The 14,702-nt window shown below is 54.0% G+C and overlaps 2 protein-coding genes across 4 annotated transcripts; both read right to left on the reverse strand.

The window, feature by feature from the left end:
* Positions 1-338: 338 nt before the first annotated feature.
* On the reverse strand, positions 339-2,579 carry UCN (urocortin). Its single transcript, XM_058682861.1, has 2 exons — positions 1,150-2,579; positions 339-896 (listed from the first exon to the last, which is right to left on the reverse strand). The coding sequence occupies exon 2, from the start codon at positions 881-883 to the stop codon at positions 503-505; it is 381 nt and encodes a 126-aa protein (XP_058538844.1). The 5' UTR covers positions 884-896; positions 1,150-2,579; the 3' UTR covers positions 339-502.
* Positions 2,580-2,710: 131 nt separating this feature from the next.
* MPV17 (mitochondrial inner membrane protein MPV17) lies at positions 2,711-12,326 on the reverse strand. 3 transcript variants are annotated; one of them, XM_058682856.1, is made up of 8 exons: positions 12,273-12,326; positions 11,699-11,773; positions 5,054-5,169; positions 4,751-4,843; positions 4,561-4,656; positions 4,271-4,303; positions 3,980-4,032; positions 2,711-2,987 (listed from the first exon to the last, which is right to left on the reverse strand). In XM_058682856.1, the coding sequence occupies exons 2-8, from the start codon at positions 11,766-11,768 to the stop codon at positions 2,918-2,920; spliced, it is 531 nt and encodes a 176-aa protein (XP_058538839.1). In that variant the 5' UTR covers positions 11,769-11,773; positions 12,273-12,326; the 3' UTR covers positions 2,711-2,917. The 3 variants fall into 3 exon arrangements, with proteins under 3 accessions (XP_058538839.1, XP_058538841.1, XP_058538840.1); XM_058682858.1 differs by lacking the exon at positions 12,273-12,326 and adding an exon at positions 12,099-12,261; XM_058682857.1 differs by lacking the exon at positions 12,273-12,326 and adding an exon at positions 12,064-12,261.
* Between the last annotated feature and the right edge of the window lie 2,376 nt (positions 12,327-14,702).

Raw genomic sequence — 14,702 nt, forward strand, 5'->3', positions numbered from 1 at the left:
GCTCCTTTCACTGCTCACTCTCAGCCTCGGCTTCGGAGGCGACCCACCATCATCCCGCCCTTCTCCCGATCTGGGATCATTTGGGGGGGCGGAAGTGGAATGACCCCTGTAGGGCACGGGTTCGCTAGCCCAGTGCCAAGGGAGGAGGGTCGGGGTGGGTGCGACGGCACCGGGACTTGAGTTCCTGGGGGCGATGGAGACATGGGGCCCTGGCTGAAAGCCGTTCTGCGGGAGCCCTCATGCAGCATCTGGTTCCCTCCCGCCGGCCCGGGAGGCCGCACTTTCCCCCGGGCTCCCATCCTGCCGTGGCTCCCTGCGCCCCACAACCGAGGCCAAAGGCTCTTCAGCACTTTTATTAAAAACTGGTGACGCACAGAGTGCCCAGGGCATCCCTGGGCCGCTATAGCCCGGCGGGACTGGGTCAGTTCCAGTCGCGCACGTCCCGGCCCAGGGGGTGGGGGACGGGGGTCGAGGTTCTCGTGGCCGCAGACCCCTCCGAAGATCACTTGCCCACGGACTCGAATATAATGCGGTTCTGCTCGGCGCGCTCCCGCTGACTCTGCGTCCGCGCCAGCTCCAGCAGGGTCCGCAGCAGGTGGAAGGTGAGGTCAATGGATAGCGGAGGGTCGTCCCGTCTCGGCCGCTCTCCCGCAGTCCGGGGTCCCCATCCTCCCGGCCCCGCGCGGCGCGGGAAGCGCTCGGCCAGCAGCAAGAGTAGTGCGCGGGCCCCGCCGTCCTGGTTCCGCGCCCCAGGGCTCCAGCGCAGACTCGGGTCCCGGACCCCCGCCACCGCCGCCTCCGGGCTCCACTGGCTGCTGCCCGGGCGCAGCGCCGCCAGGAGCAGCAGCGCCGCCAGCAGCGCCGCGCGTCCCACCTGCCTCATGGTGCCGCCGGCCCTGGACACACAGGCGTAGCGCAGGGTGAGGTGCGCCCGGGGCAGGTGGCGCCACTCCCCTTCCCGCGCTCATCCAGCTCCCCCGCCGGGCCCCTGAGGCTGCCGCCCGTGCCCACAGCCTTCCCTCCAGCCGCAGCCCAGCCCAGCGCCACCCTGTCCTCCCTCCGTCCCTCTGAGCGAGTCGCGATGGGTGAGCTATGCGACGAGTCCGGGTGCTGAGGGAGTCAGGGCAGATGCTCCTCCGAGCCACTCACAGGTTGCCGGAGAGCGTCTGCACGTTGCAGGACGGCGCTCCAGTCTCTGTCCCCCGGGCGGGCTGAGGGCGCCTTGGGGAACACGGGGTCTGTCCCGGGACCGCCGCCAGCCTTATATAGCTCCCGGACAGCTCCTACTGACGTCAGCGAGGAACATGCACTGATTGTAGAAGCAATGACGGCCGCAGCCTCGAGTCCGGCCGCTTGCGAGACCCGGAGGGGCGCACCTCAGAACCAGAGACTCTGCGTTCTGGCACCAGGGCTGGAAGCGGCCCCAGATTTAGGAGAGCGAGAAGCCGGCGGGGCTTAACGACTGCGTTGGGAGCCATGAGAGAGAGAGTCCTCTACCTGCCGGCAGGGAGTAGGGCGATCCCCAGATCAGACCAGTCAGGTAGCCAGTCTCCCGTGGTACACAAAAGAGAGGCGGGACCGCTGGGCTGTCAGTGGCGCCCACCCTGCTGTTTGCCTCTAGAAGGGGCCGGAGGCACTGAGAGGTTGTGCTGCTCAGACCTAGCCCCTAGCCTGGCTAGCAGTTCCGCAACCTAAGGCGATCAGGAGCACAGCTGGCTCCCAGCTAGGACTCTGGTTACCACCCCAGAGGCAGCAAGGCAGGCGGGATTCTTGATCTTATTCCAGCCCCGTGGTCTAAATTCTAGGGCAGTCTAGGTGAGGCACCGTTAAAAGGAGGGTCTCTGGCCTCTGGGTGCTTTCAGACCACAAAGGTGGGTCCATCTACTGAGTTTGCCCCATCTACTTCTGAGTTTGCCCCAAAGTGGTATTTTAGCCATGTGAGTTTTTCTTCTGGGAATCACAGCCACAGTATTACAATACCTTTGACCTCCAGTTAAGATCACTTAGGAAGTCGGGGAACCTGTCTCAGTCTCTTCACATTGCTACAACAAAAATATCAACTCGGCGTCTTATAAACAAACATTTATTTGTCACAGTTCTAGAAGCTGGGAGGTCCAAGCTGACGGCGCTGGTTCTCTAGTGAGAACCCACTTGCTGACCTGCAGAAAAAGTACCTTCTGTGTCCTCACATGGTGGAAGGGGTGAGGGATCTCTCTGGGGCTGCTTTAGAAGGACATTAATCCCTCATGACCTAATCACCTCCCAAAGGCCCTACCACCTAATGCCATCACTTTGGGCATTAGGTCTTTAACATGAATTTTGGAGGGGATACAAACATTCACCTATAACATGTGGGTTCAAGTTTCCACTCTGCCACTGGTTGGTGGTACGGACAGGTCACCTCACTTATACGGACCTCGGTGTGCTCATCTGTAAAAGAAGATCAGGGTTGGTGTCTCTAGACTTTTTTCCAGCTCTAGAAATTCTTACTGCCCCATAGGTTTCTGCTGCATCCTACTCACCGCTTTTGCAGGTTTTAGACTACATATTTAATAGCATACTTCTGGAGGCACCACATAAAGGGTCTGTGGCCCCCAAAGAGCTGGAGTTACTGTAGGGCTGGGAAGGTTAGAGAACAGACGTGTCTCTGAAGAGTGGGGGGTGAGTGGCACTGCTGGGATATGAGTATAAATGAAGGTTGACAAGACCATACAGTACAACGAACGTTTATGGTGGTGGTTGTACAAAACCATTAGAAGGGTTTTAATGGTTTCAAGAGGAGGCGGGTGCAAAGCCCATTAAGTTCTGAGTGGCACGGAACCCCAGGAAAGCTGATGTGCCCACTCTGAGGAGGCTGTCTGGTGGCTCCAGGGTCAAGCGGCATCCCCACAAGTGCAGGCAATGGAGTGAGGCGGGCCTAGAGCCGGTGAGCCTTCCAGGACAGGTAGGAATTCCAGAGAACAGCCACACACTGGACAACGGCCAGTCTACGGGACAGGAGGGGCGGCGTGAGGATGGTGAAGAATGGGGAGCAAGCAAGGGGGCGGGGAGAGCTAGGAAAGTGCAACAGAAAAGGAGGGCTTGTCTCTGAGAACGTCCACATTCAGGTCTCCTTCCTTCAGCCCTGGAGGGACGTGTGGCTCAGACCGGAGGACGAGCAGGTTGGGGTCTGGCACTGCCCCAGAGCTCTGTCTGCTGGACAAGAGCCTCAAAGTTGAACACCCTCATCTTGCCAAGTGTGGCTCTGATTCACCCCTGTCCAGGCTCCTTCTGACTACACGTGTCTGTCTGTCTTATACCAGCTGGGATTTTATCTTCCAAAACTGCGCTGCCTGCCATATAAAGTGGCACCTCCTTCTCCTTATTGTAAATTTACCTTTCTCTAGTTTCAAAGAGTGTGGCAAAGACTCTAATGTTGAGAATCTGCTCCCCAATTCTTCCTTTAAGCTATGCTATTCATGTCCATGTCGACTCTGTCCCCTCTGAAGAGTTCATATTTTTCCCTGTTCCCCAAATCCCTTCACCCCCGATAGTTTCAGCTACTCACCTTGAGTTCCACTATATTTTTACTGTGGTTTCAGCAACTACCTTTATTACTAGGGTAAAGTAATACCCTGCAGTGGACTAACCTGGCCAGGTTCCCACTTGGCTCTTCCGTCTACCTTTCTGTCTAACCTAGGCTGTTGCCTCCCACCCCCACCCCAGGCACTGTCCCTGCAGATATGCCATCAAAGGTGGGAGCTCAGGTGGGAAGGAGACAGGGCTGTGGAGCAGGAGCCTCTCCAGGAAGATGAAAGAAGGTCAGTGGGCAGGTGCTGGGACAGGCTCTGTAATGGATAAGAGGTTCTGAATAAAATGCTTGAGAGTGTGAGGCGCTGTGGCTGGGGCAGTGTTCTGGGAGGGTCTAACGTGATTCAAGGTTGAAAGGAGAATCGCCTTGTGCATCTTCCTTGATGGGTGGGGGCAGAACCTGTCTTACCTGTAATGAAGGGGGACCAGGTAGAAGTTGGCTAACTGCACAGCAGGCCAGAGCTAGAAGAGAAGGAAGGTAAAGGTTGGGGGAGTGCCTCCATCACCTGACCCCCGGACTCACTGCCTGGTCTTACTCCGACTTCTGCAGACAAGAACAAGGTGAGCAGCTGAGTGAGTGCTTCCCTGAGTGTGGTGCCCACTCATCCCAATGGAGGGGCTTCTATGTCAGGAGGACCCCTATCCCGGGCACGTCTGGACTCAAGAAAGCAGGACGGGCAGGGGCGGTGTCATCGCTTACATAGTAGTTGGTGATGAGGGCATCAGGATAGTCCTGAGGAGACAAAGAAGGAACAAACTGACCCTCACACTTACTTCCAAGCCGCCCCCGCCTCCTAGTCTGCGTGTTACACCCCACACAAACTTCTGTTCAAGGAAGTCTGTGCCACACCCCTCGGCTCCTCTTCTCCAGAGCCTGGGACTCTGCCCGGACTCGCACCTGGCTCGTCCCCATGAAACCTGCCTCGTTCCCCTGGGACTGCCGGGCTGCCGGCCGGAGACCAGAGGCCGCCCCACACCTGCCCAGCTCACCCGCCGTAGCTTGGCCCAGTTGTCCTGGGCTGACAGTCCGTTGAGTGCTCCTACCAGTGGGAGGAAACAGCCTAGAAAACAAGGGGCAAAGCCCCCCTAGGGGAGAAGAATTAAAGGTCTGTGAGCACCTCAACCCCCGCCCACCCCCAGCACCGCTCACCCCTCCTGAGCCCCTTCTCCTTCGGCTCACCTGATCCAACAGCATCTTCTTCAGCGCATCTACCTTGGTGGTGCCAGGGACGAGCCGGTCCAAAACCCTGTACCAGCCTCCCACTACGGGGCCCTGAAAGTGAACCCCGGGGAGGAGAGAGGGTGTGCAGTGAGGGAAGCACTTGGCTTTGGCATCACAAAGCTCCTCTCTTCAAGGATTAGAAACCAAATCCCAGTGGAAGCGCACACTCAAGGTTGGCTTAGATGGAGAGAGGCCAAGGGAAACTAAAGAATGACATGGAATTAAGGCCACCGTCCGATCCTCCAGCAGCCTGGAACTTACCACAAAGCCACAGCCCACAGAGACCATGGTCAGGGTCCGGCCAGTCTGGTGTTCCCGCAGACCTCGCCTCTCCACCAGCTGCTGTGAGATAATGTCACCCAGGCCCATCAGGGACCCTGTGCAGGGTACACGGGTATTGTCAGGACACTCCTGGACATGGGCTGACATTCCAGGTAGGGAAGTGAGTCCCTGAATGAGGCTCTGACACTCTGAGCCCAAGAGACTAATTCTGGGGCAAAGAGCCAGTCCTTCACTGCTGCTTCGAAACTCTCCTCTCCCAGAGATGGTGACATCTCCCCTGTGTCCTGTTAGAAACTGGGATGAGTAGCCTTGATCAGGCCAGGGCCCATGGACTCTGCACAGAGTAATAAAGGGAAGTCCCAGTCAGAGACTGCAGCTAGAGGAAGGAGAATTTAAGGTGCTTGGGGCTGAGAACCAAGGACGATCAGAATTGGAAAGGCCTTCCAGATAATCCCATCCAAACTCCTGCTTTACAAGGTATGGAAATGAAGGCCTGGGACCTCCTATAACCAGTAAGGGGCAGAACCAAGGCAAGAACCAGGTGGCCTGATTCCCTAGACAGTGATTTTTCCAGAACGCCGCAATACGAAGAGATCATGTGTAGAATGGTAAGGAACCCTGGTTTCTTCCCCCCAGTCCAAGGCAAGACCCTGGACAATGTCCTTCCCCTGGGTCTTGAGGTCTCTACTTGTGGATAACAGCAAAAATAATTCTTTTTCTAAAACATGAGTGTTTAAATGGTCCCAGGTGGGAAGATGAGTGGCTGAGCTGGTAAGAGTCCCCACAAGGAGGAGTCCTGGCTACCTCCTAGCACAATCAGGTAAACCCAGGCACCCCCATTCACAACCTCAGACTGAGCTGACAATAGATATTATAGCCATTTCTCTCCCAGGCCTTTGTACCTGCTTCCCCTTCCGGCACTCACACAGACACCCCGCTCCAAGCAGCCTTAGTCAGACACCCACACCCAGAAACTGAGACAGAAATCGTCACTGTTTACAGAGCCCCCGTCAGTTATGGTGGCGTGATGGTTCCTAGCGAACACACACACATAGGGTCACTCGGGAGTGACTGTATGACCTCCAGCTTGCCCGTCCATCTCACTGAGTAATGAGGGCCCCCCCCTCCAATCCCATAGCTACCACTGTCCCTGTGCCCTCAATCAGCACTGGGCAAACACATTCTTTAACCCTATTCCTTGGTCCAGAGCTGGCTCTGACGTCCACACCGGCTGCACCCTCACTATTCTTCCTCTGCACCCTCTGCAAAGCCCTGCCCCTGAGCAGTCTCGTCAGAGGCAGCTGAAGAAGGCGCAGGGCTGGGGCTGTGACCCGCTCCCCCCCCCCCCCAATCCCACGGGTGACGGCACTCCCAGGCCCGTGGAGCAGCTCTGGGACCCCCAACAAAACCATCAAGGCAACCTCTCCCAGAAACTCTCAAAATGGTGGAGGCTCTTCCCAGAACATGGCTAGCCACAGCCTCCCAGAGGCCAAGGACAGAATCCTAGACATCTCTGCTCTCTTATCCCCTGCCACACCTAACCAACAGGTCCGCTCTGGGAAAGGCATGAAGAACTCCAAGTGTGAGTGCTCCCCAGAGTAGCCCAGCCCGCAGGACCACGTGTCAGGCTCAAGGTGTGAGGACAGGTGGAACTGAAGGCTTGCTGCCCGCTCCCTGCTCCAGGCAGTTAGCACTTATCTCCCTACACCCTCGCTCACACCCCCCCAGGGAGGGGTTGCTGCTGTGGCCATGCAGAAAGGGAAGGGGACCCTGAGAAGCCCCAGAGAGGGTGGAACAGAAGGCAGTCACTTCTTAAATGAAGAGAGTAACAGTCTGACCTTCTACTTGGGCAAGCTGTTTAACTTACAAACGGCTCTCGCATATTCGATCCTCACGAAAGGTCTGGGATGTAGAGTCACACCTCCATTTACCATCTTTGAGGGCTGAGGTGATTTGGTAAGGAGTGGAGTTGGGGTGAACCCAGGCCTTCTCTCAAGAAGGAGCAGGAAGCCAGGGAATCACGGCAGGGGCTGAGACTTGGGCTCAGGGGTCAGCGGGTGCCAAGAGGCCCCTTCGGCTGCTCTGCTACTCGCAGGGGGTTCCTGCCCATACAAGGCCCCAAAGGCTGCACATCAAAGAGACTTCCTAGACTAATGCACTTCCTTTCTGTCTTCTACTCCCCAGGAGCTGACCCTCTCTGTTCCTTGTCCCCTTGTGGGGAGGGCAAGCAGCAATCTTCCTGGGTCACAAGAGCCACAAAGAGATGAAGGTGTGTGTTTCACTCTTCGTGGCTTGCCAACAGTCACCCAACAAGCTAACGGCAGAGCAGGAATGAAAACCGCAGTCCTGGGAGCAGCAGCCTTTGAGAAAGATGGCTTCCAGGCCCCCAGACCACGCTCATGGAACCCGAGGGACTCCTGAGCAAAGGGCAGCGGCGAGAGGCAGTGGGCACGTAGCTCTGTAGCCCCTGCCAGCTCTGTCCATTTCAGACAAAAAACCGTGCCCAGCAGTTCCTCCTCTGCCCACAGATCAGAAGGACTCTGGGCCTGCAGCAACTCCAGGGAGGTGCAAGGCTTTGGTCTGAGCACAGAACAAGGCCTGGTCTCTGGGCCGAGAGAATTTGAGCAAGAAGAGCTGACATTCAGGTTCCTCATTCCACCTTCCCCAGTGCAGAGCCCAAGCAGGCCCCCACCAGGTTCTGGGAGGCCTCCTGGACATACTTGGTTGATCTAGATCTTTCCGTGCTCTGGCTCCCCTTTCCTTGGATTTGTTTCCAGAGGGTCAGGGCAGAGATGTGAAGCCCGAGCCCTGATGGGGCAGGGTGAGGGGCTGCCGGGCAGTGATGCCCCAATGCCAGGCTGGGCGTGGAGCCCAGCAGGCAGACGCTGGCGCAGGTGTGACATCATGCCCCTGGGTAGGTGCCAGTTCTCATGCCGTCACTCACCACCGGATTCAGCGGACTGAGGGGGTTGGGGAGAGGCTGCCTCTGAGCAGAGATGTGTTTGGGACCACCCCCTGCCCACTAGTGGAAAAGCCCCAACTTCTACATCCTCGTCTTAATTCCCCACTTGCCCCACTTTGTTCCCCTCCTGGCTTTTGTGTATGGGGTCTTAGAGGCAAGAAAATAAAGCACTAATGGAAGATGAGAAGGCTGAGTGAGGGGCAGGAAGCTGGAGTGAGGAGCAGGAAACGTGTCCTTGAGCGCAGAAGGCCTGGGGCAGCAGGTAGAGCTCCCGGCATGGGGCCGGAGGTGCTGTAGATTCACTCCTCCCCAGAAGTCTTCCACAATTAAATAGCTGCCTGGGCCAGGGGCTTGGTCTGACAGAGCCCAGAGGCAACTGAAGCTGGGCAGAGAGAGGGGAGAGTGTGTCCTCTGGGACTGGGCTGAATGCTCTCCGCACGCCTGGCCGGAAGCCATCCTACTGCTAGAAAACGAGACAGAATGGAGGGTTCTGAAGCTTTGTCAGGTATGGAAGCCCAGACCAGCTGGGGCTACGCTCCGCAGTCTAAGGCCCCAGCGGTCTTGAGTGCAGAGCACCGCACTGGGAAGCGCCTTACGTTCCAATACCAGCTCTACCACTGGCCATGGGGACCTCGGTGCACATCACCCCTGCCCCCTGCCTGCTCTGTGGTATCAGGGGCTGGACTGGATGCTCCAATGCCTTTTGAGCCCTCACATCCTGGTGGAATTCAGATTCTAGGGAAACCAGTGTCTGTAGAAGCTTGGCTGTCTCCATAGCAGGACTAGAGTGGCCGGAGATGGATGGAGCTGGGCCCCGGGCCCACTGGAGACTGGAAGGGCCCTCCAGAAAGGACGGGAAAAGGCTGACTCAGACTCTGCACAACACACTTCCCAGGCTGCTCTGTTCGTGACTCTGGCTTGGCCAACGCTGGGGGGTATCAGACACTTCTTTTGAACCATTTCAGATCTTGATTCACTTATCCCTTACTCCGGCCACTACTGCGGCTCAACCTGATCGATCCTGCCTCAGGCCTAGGTCATATCTGGGGCTGTGCTGTTGATGCTTTACCTGGGACCATGCACATGTGATCCGGGGGCGCACGGGTGTTGACATCCCGTGTGGCAAACATTTGACCAATGTGGGGTGAGAGCTGGTGGGTAAAGGATTCTTCTTGTCTCCAGAAAAGACTATTCTCCCATATAGTTCTAAGAGGCATTTCAAAGAGCTTCTCGGTCCGTTTTAAGGGATGAGGAGACACACGTCCTAAGCAGTATGCAATATGATCTTTGTACTGGCTCTCCCTCTTCCCCTGCAGGATTAGTTCCTACTCCCTTACAAAGTACCTGCATCGAAGCCCCAGGCTCTGCTATTTGGAGAGCCAAGGGTAAGATAGTCACCCATGATCAAATTTAAGGCAAATGGAACAAACTCAGCTGAAAAACCACTCTAAAAAGAATAGCTTGTCATTTAGGGTTGACAACACTCATGGAAAGGGCCAAGTCCAGGAGGCTTTATGTCTATTGAAACTTTTTTTTTTTTTTTTCAAATTTCTAAAGCCTTTTCACAGAGATAACTCCTACACTGACTCTGTGAGGTCATATAACTAAACTCAATTCCTAAATAAGGAAACCGAGGCTCCAAGAGGTTTACTGACTTACTTGCCTGGTTCACACAGCTACTGAGTGCTAGGGCTGAGATTCAAAACCTGGTCTTGGGGCGCCTGGGTGGCTCAGTCGGTTAAGCATCTGGCTTTGGCTCAGGTCATGATCTCACAGTTTGTGGGTTCTAGCCCCGCATGGGGCTCTGTGCTGACAGCTCAGAGCCTGGAGCCTGCTTCCGACTGTGTGTCTCCCTCTCTCTCTGCCCCTCCCGACTCTGTGTCTCCCTCTCTCTCTGCCCCTCCCTTGCTCACGCTCTGTCTCTCTCTTTCTCAAAAATAAACATTACCAAAAAAAAAATTTTTTTTAAACAAAAACAAAACCTGGTCTTCTAAGTCCAAGTCTGAAATCTCTCTTCTGTTTTCCAGTGTGATGAGCTATCCCATGGGACCTTAGGAAGCACTGTGCAAGGATCTAAAAACAGCTCGATGAGCTCAACCCACCTCTTCCCTTCATTTGTAGTTTGATCCAAACACATTAGCAGCAGGGAAGGAGATGTCTGAGAAAAGTGCTACCTACAAGGTGCTTCAGGGCTGTGCGGAGACGATGCAGGTATAGAGCCACACACCCAGACGGAGATACAGGGCTCCAGCACCCCAGTCCCGTCACACACATGCACTTGGGCCCCTCTGAACTCTAGCTCCTCCCCTTGTCAATTGCACATCCCTTGGGAAGGGAAACACAGGGACTATCCCTCCCTCTCTATTCTTGATGGCCAGGAGGGGGAACCTTCCTTCCGGCTGTTAAGGGCCCTGAGGGAGTCTGAGGCTGGCAAAGGGCCCAGCGTGTCAGTCCCCATCACAGCCACACAGTCCAGCATGAGTCACCACGCACGCAACCAGGTGAGTCATGCAGGCTGACGGACACTCTGAGGACAGGACATGGGGTGGTTGGGCACAGAGGTTGGAGAAGGGCCCGGGGAGGGGCAAAAGCGTCCAACCCTTGGCCAGTCACCCGGTGAACTTTCTAGTGCTGATGTGGGGCTATTCCAGTAACAAGACTGCTGTTCCTCCCTGGCTTTCATAGCTTGCTGCTCCTCCTGACAGTCTTCGTTCCAGAAGCCCATGGTCCTCACTAGAATCCTGTTCCCTTCCTCTAAACATAGGCAAGACCCCATCTTAACCTGCTCACTCTTGCACTGCTCCAACAGTCATAGACCTTCTAGTCCTCCCCCCCCCCCCACCACTATAAAACTTACTTATCTCTGTGCCATCTCTGGATTTCTTAGCTAATGTGCAAAATAAAAATGGTAACAAATGCAGGTTAAGTCACTGGGTTGCCTTTGTGAGGTTGTTATCCAGTCACTGGATTTGGAGTAAACATAAATCCTTGATTAGTATATGGTTTGGGGATATATAAATAGGTAGTAAAACTATAAGAAAAGCAAAAGAGTTGTATAAACAAAACTCATGAAAATGGTCCTCTCTTGGCTATACAAGTCAAGTTAGGGATAGGTGCTCAAGGGGTCTCGAGCTGGGTACTGATACAAAAGTAATCAGTTTTAATACTATTTAAACTGTACACACGTCTTAACTATTCTTTTGTATGCTAAGATACATTTTACCAAAAAAAAAAAAATACCACAAAGAAAATAAACTGGGGTAAAAGTCCTGATCCCAGCAATTAGGTGATTTAATGCAGACTCTCAGATCTTTGTGGCAACCCTATGAGATAAATGTGTCTTGAAAGTGTTTTGCACACTGTAAGATGTTAGAGGAGCGTTTGCTATTGTTTTCTAAGTTAAGGCCTCCTGGAGCAATGCCTTTATCCCAAAGGGATGACTCCTCAGCTTTCTGAGGACTTTCAGATCCTACAGCTAGGCATACCCTTTCCTTAAGAACAGCCTTGGGGACCCACCTTCCCAAAGACTGGGGACAACTTGGGATGACAGACAGCTAACCCTTCAAGGGTGCTGAATAGAAGCAACTGAGGGAGGTGTGGTGGGGCGAGCTTTTGCCTCCCAAATCAGCCTGCTCTGGCTCCACTCAGGTCTATTCACTCACCAGCTGTCAGGAACTGTACTTTCCACGGGTGAACAGTCAGGGCTCGCTGGTATGCCCGCCAGAGTGCCATGATTCCTGTCAAGCCAAGAGGAGAGGGGGGTTACCCTCATGGCCTCTCCCCACAATTAAAGAGACGCTTGACTTTCCGTTGTCCCCACTCCCTCTCCCCCTCCCGCTTCCAATATGTCCTAGAGGGGCAGACGCCTCAGGAGGGATGCTTCCTGGACAACTTCCTGTTATAGGGATCATCTTAGGCAATCAGGTAATAGAAGAGGGCTGTAAGCGGCTACTGAATGTCAGTGGCAGCTACCAGCCACCCCATCCCCCGCCCTGAAGCAAGGCCACCTGGGGACCTCCTTCCGTACCGAGACACGTAAGGACAGTTTGCTCAGGCTTTCACCCAGAGCTTGGTTGGTCCCCTGAGTCACTCTCGGTTGGAACCAGCCCGCATCCTTCCTGAGTCCAACCGGAAATAGGGCCTATCATTCCCTGGCCTAGAAGAGGTCACAGGCGCCTTAGGCGCTCTCAGCACGCGAAGCTTTGAGCCCGGGACGGAGGATCACCAGCCACTCACCTGCGCTCGCGTCCAGCCCCTCACGTGACCCGACAGGAGGCGGGACTTCCGCCGCAAGCCCCGCCCTTCCGCCCGGCTGGCCTCCAAGCTTAACCCGGCTCCCAGGGCTGGAGTGGGAGTGGACTGAGCCACAAACACCCGTGGAGAACGGCTCAGCTCTCAGTCTGTGAGCAAACCCTTTTCCAAGTGTGCGCCCGGTCTCGGTGAGGGCCCCTCCTGCCATGCTTCCCACCTGACCCCTGCCTCCTCCTGACCCCTCTCCCGTGGCCCGGGCTTCTCAACCTGGGTAGACCCTCACTGCTCCCGCGCCCCGGAACTGGCCAAGGTGCTGACGCCTTGCTCAATCTCGGGCATCAGTTTGGAAACATAGTTAAGTGCCTGTGTTATTTTTTCATTGTCCTTGGGTTCTTCACTCGCCTTGATTGTGAGCTCCTGAATAGGTGAAACTGCGTCTTGTTTGTATTTGCCATCCTCTTAGCACCTAGTTCAGTCTTTGTCCACGACGGGCCTTTAGAAATGCTGCGCAGGGGCACCTGGGTGGCTTAGTCATTCTGGTCAGGTTGTGATCTCACGGTTGGTGAGTGGTTGGTGAGTTCCAGCCCCGCATGGGGATCTCTGCTGTCAGCGCGAAGCTCCCTGCGGATCATCTGTCCCCTTTCTCTCTGCCCCTCCCCCACCTACACTCTCTCTCTCAAAAATAAAACATAAACATTAAAAAAAAAAAAAGAAAAAGAAAAAGAAATGCTGCGTAAAGAGGACTCCTCCCTGGAAAGCACAGGATTCCAGAACCTCAGAAGGTCTTTACTGGTTCCATAACTAGTGGTCTCTGCAGCCTTGGTCAGTACTAGAATTTAAGATTCCTCATCTGTTGAACTGTTTTTCAAACCCTTCAGTTTTAGGGGTTTATAAGGAGACGTTTTGGGGGATATCACCACAGGTTCTTCTTTACCTCAGCTTTTAAAATGTATTTCTAGGAAAAGCCATTTTTAAACAAAGGGGCCCACAACTAAAAGTGTTTGGAAATCAATAGATTCGGTGATTTCTTAATCCCTTTCCAGCTCTAACATTCTAAAAATTTGTGAATGTAGTGAAACATCCTTTCTAGGGTGGTGTAAACTATGACCAGGTCCCTGGCAGTACATTTGTCAGGCTGGCAGCCTTTAACTATATCCAGGGAGCAGCCCTACGGGACTCTTTCAGGCTATCTGGCTAGCTCTAGCCCCAGTTTACTCAATTCCTATATGATTAAGGCAGGGAGAATCCTGTCACAGCTACTGGAGAAACACAATGAGGAAGCAAGATAATTGGGTGTCACAAATATTTAACTAAAGGCTCCTATATACAAAACACTGTGCTAGAGTGAATTTACACTGGTAAATATAATAGACCAAATGAGGTAGGTTGGAAACCATTGTCCTCTGAAGTCAGGCTGTCTACATTCAAATCCCAGCATCACTACTTAGTAAACTGACCTTATTCAGACTGCTTAAACTCTCAGTAATAGCAAGTAAAATGGGGCAGTACCTACCTCATATGATTAGGTAACATGCAAAATACCTGAAATAGACCAAGTGCTTAATAAACACTTGTTTATCCTTTTTTCTTCCTTTCCTCTTGAGAACACATGGGAGGGAGAATATTTACTAGAGAAATCTATGAAACTCCTTGATGAAAGGTGAGATTTGCATTGGGACCTTGAAGGATGAACAGGGTTTTTGTGGAGATGATGAAAAAGGATGCTCCTGGAGCAGGGAAGTGTGAGCAAAGGCACAAAGAAAGAAAAGCACAGGCATCCATGGATAGTATAAAGTGTACACATTGGGAGGGAAGGTTGAAGTGGAACAGCCTGGGGAGAAGAGGGTTTATGGTGGAGAAAGACAGCAAGGGCTGAAAGCAACCTCCTGATTTTCTTTTGGAGGTGGAGACCAAGGCTAGAGTCCACAGGAGGAGCAAGGCTGCCAGCACTGACCTCTAGCCTCAACAGCTAGGGTCCCCAGGTCCCATCTTTTCTGCCACTGAAAGTGGAATCCCATGAGGCAGTGTTGAGGGGCTGCTGTGTAGAATGAACAAAGCTTCTCTGCAACGGAAGGCATTTCCCTGTCAGCTCAAAAACAAAAGTGGCACAACCAGAGCCTGATCACAATGGGACGGTAGAAGACTGGACTCCTTTGCACCGACATGGGTTGTGGTCCCTCTGCTGCTAATAGTCTGGTTGCCTCCAGCTCGTTTCCTCTTCTGTACAGGAAGGAAATTGGAACTGCTTGATTCCTTTCTTCTTCTTGACATACGATAAATTCCCAAATCCAAGAGGCAGAAAGCTATTCAGATATTTGGCCAACCAGTCTACAGTGCCAGAGGGTTTTGTTCTAGGTAGGTGGTAGACTAATCTCCACTCCCTTCAGTTGGAGCTGGCTGTGTACTTCTTTCTAT

Source organism: Neofelis nebulosa, chromosome 9 (assembly GCF_028018385.1).
Source record: "Neofelis nebulosa isolate mNeoNeb1 chromosome 9, mNeoNeb1.pri, whole genome shotgun sequence".
Classification (NCBI taxonomy): Eukaryota; Metazoa; Chordata; class Mammalia; order Carnivora; family Felidae; genus Neofelis; species Neofelis nebulosa.